This window comes from Lipotes vexillifer, unplaced genomic scaffold (assembly GCF_000442215.2).
Source record: "Lipotes vexillifer unplaced genomic scaffold, Lipotes_vexillifer_v1.1 scaffold414, whole genome shotgun sequence".
NCBI lineage: Eukaryota > Metazoa > Chordata > Mammalia > Artiodactyla > Lipotidae > Lipotes > Lipotes vexillifer.
The window spans coordinates 1,353,366-1,361,474 of record NW_006782864.1 but is presented as its reverse complement, the minus strand read 5'-3'; the positions used below and the strand labels follow the sequence as shown (position 1 = coordinate 1,361,474).

Below are 8,109 nucleotides of genomic sequence, written 5' to 3'. Positions count from 1 at the left end.
GTAGGGAAATGTCTGAGCGCCTGAGGGCAGAGGCTCTGGAATCAGACTGCCCACACTTAAGCCCCACCCGTAGTACTTATGATATATGACCATGGCAAGTTAGTTAACCTCAGTTACGTACGAGGATGTCAGTATTCATGACATCAGAACAGAGGCAGTGCCTACTTCATACTTACAGGGAGGATTAAATGAGCTAATAGAGAGAAAACCTTTAGAGTAGCACTCGCCACAGGAAGTGCTCCACAGATGCTAAGGATGGTTACAACTTTAGTATCATCCTGTAGCTTCTGTGTTTCCTCTTCTGTCAGATGACAACCCTACTCCTTAGGGTTTTTTAAGGATCAAAGTCAGGTAAAAGCACTCTCTAGAAATTGTAAAAGCTCCGTGAGGTATGAATATTACCCTCCCAAGTACAAATAATTATTGGTCACATGTCACAAAGTAAAACACAGAAACGCGGCTTTTGTTTGCTACGCCTTTTTCTCATAGTCTTCCGGGTCTGCTCTTTGGTTTTGTTGATATCATTTAAAGAGTCATTAGAATAATTAGTTTACTTACTAGTCAGCATCTTAGCTTTACAAAAAGAAAATAATTAAAGATGTCTAGAGGGTTTTTCTGTGCTTAACTTTGTAAGATAAGGAAGCAGGTGAGGGAGGAAAGGCTGCCAGCGGGGCAAAAAAAGGGAAGTGTGGCCATTTTTCCGGTACATTAACGACATGGGCGTTTTGTCTCTCTCTTTTCCAGCCTGGTGGCGATTCCAGTTTATGTCAAACATAACATCAGCTTCCGGGACAGTAGTTCTCTTGGCCGCTTTGAAATAACGGTGGGCCCTAAGCAGACTATGGGGAAGACCATCGAGGGGGTGACGGTCAGCAGCCAGATGCCCAGAGGCGTCCTGAGCATGAACCTCACGCCGTCTCAGGGCACGCACACGTTTGACCCGGTCACCAAGGTAGGAGAATAAGTGGGAGGCTTGAGCTGCCGTTGTTATAAATAGCAGGAACTCTGTGGGAGCCCTTTATATCTTGTGGAAAGGGGAGATGGATCAAAGGGGCATTGTTTAGGACACTGAGATAATTGATGGTAACAAATAGTATTCTCTGCTGGGAAACACCCTGGAGGCCTCTAGGAATACTGTGAACAGATACCCTGAGCTCCGGCACCTCAGATGAAGGTTCCACTGTAACTTCTTTCCTGTTTCTTTGGAGATGCTGTCTTGGGATGTAGGAAAAATAAATCCCCAAAAGCTCCCCAGTTTGAAGGGGACCATGAGTCTTCAGGCTGGAGCTTCCAAACCCGATGAGAACCCCACGATTAACCTGCAGTTTAAGATCCAGCAGCTGGCCATTTCTGGTGAGTGACACCCAGCCCGAGGTTGTGGGGCGGGCGAGTGGCCAAGGCAGTGAGCGACATCGCAAAGCCTCCCGGCGGCTCCCTGTCTGCAGAGTTGTGTTTCGTTACCGGATACATGATCTTTAGTCAGATCTTTCCTAGCACATTTCTGGAGAAAGTCCGTAATCCTCACCTCAAAGTTGGCTTAAGTGACGTGAATAAAAGTGTCTGAGACACATGTGAGAAGGAAACAGTATCGGAGACAGAAGTGTTCACAGGCCGAGGCTGAGTCACCCTGGGCCTGCTGATTGGGGTCCCAGGGTTTTCAGTAGGGGGATGTGTCCGCATTCTCAGCTGATGACTGAAGAAGAATTCCCCTCCCCTCCTTTCCCCCAGTTTCAGAAGATTTCACAGGTGCTGTTATCATTGGGAACCCTCGGGCCAATCCGAGTCATTGACTATAGTCTACGCCCTGCAGGTAGTTTACTATGTGCCAGGCACTGGTTTAAGCTCTTTTCATCTATTTTCTTATTTAGTCCTTAGAACAACCCTTTCAGATGGATAGGAGATGACTTCAGCTTTATATGAAGTTCCTGTTCTTTTTTACCAACGGATCTTGTCTAGTTTAAGTGATTAGAATTCATTTAAATAAGCTCTTTCATCTTAAAATACTTAATAAACTTTAAAGCTCTGCACAGTATAAAATGTTCCTTTCTTAGTGTAGTGAGAATATTTAGGAAGCACTCATGTATTAGTTCATCACTTTTCATCATTAATTTATTCATTTAGTTATACCTTTATTTGATTATGAATTTGTTTAATTTTGTTATTATTATTAATTCATATGTTCAACCCCATAACTTGAGAAAAATCTGGAGCGGTCTTAATTTTCCCTTGCCCTCATTTCAGCCTGCGTATCCCTTTCTGCCCTTTCCACTTCAGGGATGTGTCTCCGAATAGGCTAGCTTTTCACTGGGGCAGGGTTTTATTTTCGGCCTGTGTACCAAGAGGGAAGTATCTGTCGGCTGCATTTAAGTGATAGAAGTGAGGGCGGGTATTTTCCAGTTCACTGTGGCAGCTTTTTCTAGCCCACAGATCTCTTTGAGTTGAAATGAACCTAAACAGTTCTGCTACCTGCTTCTTTTGAATAATGCTTATGTCTTGTTCTTCCTTCCTTCCAGGACTCAAAGTGAATCGTCTGGATATGTATGGAGAGAAGTACAAACCCTTTAAGGGCATAAAATACATGACCAAAGCTGGCAAGTTCCAAGTTCGAACCTGAAGGGAGAGTTCTGCAAAGGGAACAGTCATGAACACTTTTTCATTGCTTACTTGTCTAAAAGTAAAAACTGTCAGCCCTTTCCTAGGTCACTGCCCACTCTGGACCACCTGCTCCTGTTTTCCCTTAGCTTCAGTGCCCCGGAGCTAACGAAGGGAGGCCGGGCCGTCAGGGAGGCTTGCGCGGAACCCACACACCAGCAGCACCAAGTCAGTTCTCAAAGCAGAGGCGTGCGTTGCAGGGGGAGGTACTTGATGCCGTATGTAACTACTTGTGACATGGTTACCACAGGAAAAGACCAGCATTTGTTACTCGCTTGGCTTTAATTATCTGAAGCTAAGGAAAAACTTCTTTAGTTTTGTTTGTTTTTTTTAATTAATTTATTTTATTTTTAGTTATTTTTGGCTGCGTTGGGTCTTTGTTGCTGCGCACGGGCTTTCTCTAGTTGCGGCGAGCGGGGGCTACTCTTCATTACAGTGCAGGGGATTCTCACTGCAGTGGCTTCTCTTGTTGTGGTGCACGAGCTCTAGGCACACTTGAGCTTCAGTAGTTGTGGCTCGCGGGCTTAGTTGCTCTGCGGCACGTGGGATCTTCCTGGACCAGCGCTTGAACCCGTGTCCCCTGTATTGGCAGGTGGATTCTTAACCACCGCGTCACCAGGGAAGTCCTGTTTTTGTATGTCAAGCTGGGAAGAAAGATTAGAAAGAGAGAGCAAGCTTGGAAGAGAAGGACTGTCAGCCGAGGAAGGGCCGGAGAAGGCTCTGTTCTCGGGGTGGGGGGGGGGGCCTGAAGCACATGCGCACACCGCTCGCTGAAATGAGGAAGGTGGGAGGAGCTGTCCAGCTCCACCTGTAGGGTGGCTGGGAGGAACAGAGTTGAGTGAGTTTCTTTTTGACCCCTCCGCTTTCATACAAACATAAAAATTTGTACTTCTGGAAATGCACTGGAAACTTCTTAAATTCGAGTGCACTGTTGACATGGAAACCCCAGTAGCATCAGATTTTCCCTTAAAGACTACGATGCTCTCCGACCGGTTTTCCAATACTGACCGCTGCATGCTTCCAGCACGTGGCCTGGCATCTTCAGCGAGGATGAGCTGCCCTCTTCCAGGGGGTGTTGCCTGAAATGCCTCTCTCCCTAACCCCCTAACGGCTCCACTCACTTCATTCTACAGAATTCCTGTTCCCCGAGGAGCGCTTCAGAGAAGCCAATCCCATCACCCCCAGGGCAGCAGGTTGTGTGTCATAGTATCGGAGTGTAGATGGCCCCCTCGTGCCACCTCTGTGACCCAGTGGTTCCTTGTTCATGTCTGTCAGTGCTGCCCTGGTGCTGCAGTCCGACCTTCCCGTCTGCAGCTTTTCCAGTTGTGACCCTAAGTGAGAAGGATGCTGACCACCGAGGGCACGGCCAGTCCTGGGAGCTGCCCAGTAAAGTTATTTCCTCGGAGTCTCCACTATATAATATATTCATTAACAATGTATATCGACCAGTCGGTTTTTGTTTTAAGACAAAAAAATCTCCTGAATCGTTGAATAAAACTGATGTAGGAAGATGGGCCGTGTTGATCCTGTGTAGCCTGGTTTAAGAAACACGGGCAACTGAAGGCAGACCTCAGGTGTTCCCAGCAGGGAATTTTTACTCTAGTTTAATACGCCCATTACCCACTGAAATATTTATAGAAAAGACAGGTTTTTTAAATTATACCTTGAGGAGTGATACTGCACCCTGCTTCATGCAGGGAGAAAAATGAAGACCTTGTACTTTCCAAACCCTACAATTTTTCTCTAAAACCCTGTTTCCAAATACTTCAGCAATTTTTTTGTTCTAGTCTTCTCTTCCTACTTCCTGGACTTGTTTTTGCTGCAGAATACTGTTGCTTTATGGTTTTCCTCTGGGGTCAGTTGTGCTGGGGACAGCCAGCACGTGTCTCATACTCCACTCCAGAACTTGTCCTGGATTCCCAGGTCCCACACACACCTGCCGTGGAAGGGAGACGCCTCTGCCTGTGGGTTCCGGAATACTGGAGCTGCTTCTCTCGAGGGCTCTGGAGGATTTCAGGGTTTCCTCGGTCATAGGAAACAACCAATACTGGTCCCTGAATATTCTTAGGTTTATAAGTCCAGCTGTCCCTCCAGGGCAGCTTATCCTAATTTCAAGGGAAGAACTTAAGGAGAAATAAAGCACCGGGGCTGTGGGACCCACAGGCCTTTGCATGGGAGGCACCCCTGGGCTGCAGACCCCTGGCCACCCCCTCCAGCCGGTGGTGTGTTAGCATAGGCGGGGCCGGGCGCCTCTGCCGAACCGCTCGGTCCCATATGTGTTTAACATGCAGAAGCATCTGCTGTGTTTAAATGTTAATAAAGTTGAGTGTTAACAGTCCTTAATGTCCTGAGGGTCATGTTACTAGGACTAGCGGTGATGCCGTGCACACACGCCCCAGTGGAAGCAGGAAGAAAGAAACCAGTTCATGGGGATCTCACTGCTTCTGCACTTTCCGACCAGCAGACCTGAAGCCATATGTCATTTTGAAGGTTGTGAGAACAAAGGTCCAGAGCCATCAAATTATGTCCGGCCTAGCGTGTGAAAGACAAAACCATCCAAACTGCTGGCGTCTATTCTAGTGCTTTCCTCTTCCTCTCGATCTTCCTGGGTTGATTAATTAGGGCGTGAAACAGGGCTCTGAGGTCGCAGTCATCCTAATTGTAGTGGAGATTTCCCGGAGTCTCCTGTGAAGTGTAGACTAGGGTACTTCTACGTCTGTCCTGGTTTCCTTCTCTAGGTCCCTCGTGGCCTGGGGGAGACTAACACTTCTTTCTGTTTTCTAACCACAGTGTTGTTGAGTGTTTATTACTACCCCATCCTATCTGTTTCAGTCGTTCACATCTCTTCCTTTGGTCGGGCTGTTTCCCTAACCTTGTGGTGTGACCGGGTACATTTTATAACATTTGTACTTTCCTCTATGGCCAGTAGGTGGTGACTCAGTGCCAGCAATGACATTAATTTTTGTAATTGTTAGAATTTTTAAAAGGGAATTGAATTCGAAAAGCTTAAACTTTTCCCCAAGATCCCAAGTACTGGGGACTTTGTGGGTCTTTGGCTTTCAGAGTTAAATGTGGAACCAAAGTTTATGACACTCTTTTGACAAGCTGACTTAAGATTGGGGCTCCAGGGGGGTCGGAGTTTCAATCATTGAGTTCCTCTAGGCCTTTACCCATTAAAACAATTTGCACAATTATCTGAGAATCTTTTTTGTTCTTTGGGTCTATTAGCATCTATCTGTTTTATCAATATTAACCAGCTGGGGATAGTAAAGAAATGCTACTTAATTTCCCCTTATACCCATTTCCTTCCCCTGACAGTTTACCCTGACTTTTCTCACCCACACCGGTTAATGATGTGTTGTGCTTTGAGTGTGTTTTAGCCTCATCCACATGAATCAGTCCTGCAGGGCTGGGACTCTGCCTGGAGCTCAGTCACTGGCCTCTGCTAAGCACCTGTCTTCATGCAGCCTTTGGTTTCCAGGACTTCACTCAGAGGAATGTTGGGGCCTTTTAACTTTGCATTTCCATCAAAGGAGCCCTCACTGCTTCAGTTCATTTCATTAACCCAGCTACCCAAAGAAAAGCTTGTCCTGCAAGGAGGGCGGGGGTGAAACCAGCTCAACTCTGGCCAGAGATGCTCGGGGTCTTCCTTACTGCTGTCCTCCAGCAGTGTTTTTCCGAAATGGCTAAGATGCACATCTGTCTAGGACAAAACCTGCCACTTTCACAGGGGAACTTGTAAGCCAGCAGGCTAAAGTCAGGAAATCTGTGACTTACATTCCTGTGACGCACGTTTATTGAACTGGTCCAGGGACTTGAGCACTTCAGGGAAATTGGTGTTTTCCCCCCTGAACCAAGCTCTTGGGCTTTAGAGAGTCTCTTTCCTTTGTGAGTTGAAACTACTTTTCTTCTAAGAACCTCTAAGCTGAGCAGTTCTGACAGCCTGGAGAGAGAGACAACTATGACCTCGTTTGTTCCAAGGAACAGTCGGCACTTACGCAACAGCGAGAATGGCATCATATTTATGCTTGTATCTGGGGTGTCAGTGATAACAAACACTGTCAGGCAGCAGCCAGGAGTATGGGTTGCATCTCAAGAGTAGTTAAGAAAGTCTAAGAGAGGCAGAAAGCAGCATTACTTAAGTAACATACTTGTGTGGACCGGTCTGGGAGTGAATTCTTTCTAATGAGCAGAAAAGCAAAATGGACTGGGAAAAACTGGCCCTAATACTAGCTCCTAGTCTGAACTAACAATTGGGATGTCGCTGTGTCAGCAAGGTCATGCTTAGCATCTTCTTATCCCTCATTCCTCCTTTATACTTGGGTCCCACCCGGGGAGTCTCCCTACCTAGTCTTGCTCACAGGGCTAACTTCCTCGAGCCTCGCTCCGTCCATCACTCCCCTAGCCCAAGCCTCTGTGCTTCCCTGTTGCCAACAGAAGTAAGTCCAAAGCTCGGTTTGGCATCCAAAGCGCCGTAATTAAATTCCAACCTACATTCTTCATGAACTTCACTTTGGACAAACTATAACTCAGTTCCTCCCCAGACTCCCCCTGCCTTTTTCGCCCTCCAGATCTTTAGATTTTCATGCAGTGATATTCCTTGCCTCAGGAACTATATTCAATATCCTATGACAAACCACAGTGGAAAAGAATATGAAAGAGAACGTGTGTATGTGTGTAACTGAATCCCTTTGCTGCGCAGTAGAAACTAACAACATTGTAAATCAACTCTACCTCGATAAAACAGAATTTCAAAAAAATTTTTAAAAAGAATGCCTTTCCCATCCCTCTCCACCAGCCCAAATCTTGCCCAGTTTTCGACAGGCCTACGTAATTCTATTTTGTCCTTAAGATTCTTTTTTTTAATTTTTCTTTCTTTACTTTATAACAAAAAGTGAATCAGCTGTACATATACATATAATCTGCTCCCCCTTGCGCCTCAAGCACTCAAAGATTCTTGAATCCTTCCTGCAGCTGAATTTCAGTAAAACTTTCTGTCTGCTATTTTGTGGTCCATCTCCATTCAGCCTTCTTATTTCTCTAAATCCCTATCTTCCTGTCAAACCAAGAGCTCCTTTCTTTCCCCTTTGTACCATTTACATCACCCGGCACAGGGCCTTGTATGCCGCAGCTATTCTGAATGAATGAAAGGAAATATTTCCAACGAGTCAAAGAACGTGGACACAAGTAACATGAATAAAAGCTGTCGGATACTGCATGTAACAGAACGATTCCACTCTGATTCGTAGAAAATATGTGAAAAATATATCAATTTATTATTCCAGTACAGTATCATACAGGTGTGCCAACAGAGTATAAACAAAAATGAACTGATATAAATATGCTAGAGCCTAGTTTATTAGTTATTAAAATGATACGTGTCTCCTGTCCTATGATGAAATTTATAAAGAAAAACGAATTACACTCTACACAACAGGATTCCTTCCAAGAGCTATA

The 8,109-nt window shown here is 45.6% G+C and overlaps 1 protein-coding gene across 2 annotated transcripts in view; it reads left to right on the top strand.

Annotated features, from left to right (window-relative positions):
• AP3M2 (adaptor related protein complex 3 subunit mu 2) overlaps positions 1–2,982 on the top strand; it is an 18,501-nt gene extending 15,519 nt beyond the window's left edge. For both annotated transcript variants that reach the window (XM_007455474.1, XM_007455475.1), the window contains exons 7-9: positions 745–952; positions 1,209–1,353; positions 2,514–2,982. In XM_007455474.1, the coding sequence (XP_007455536.1) occupies positions 745–952; positions 1,209–1,353; positions 2,514–2,614 (454 nt within the window). In that variant the 3' untranslated portion in view covers positions 2,615–2,982. The remainder of the gene's footprint in view (positions 1–744; positions 953–1,208; positions 1,354–2,513) is intronic.
• The last annotated feature ends 5,127 nt before the right edge of the window (positions 2,983–8,109 follow it).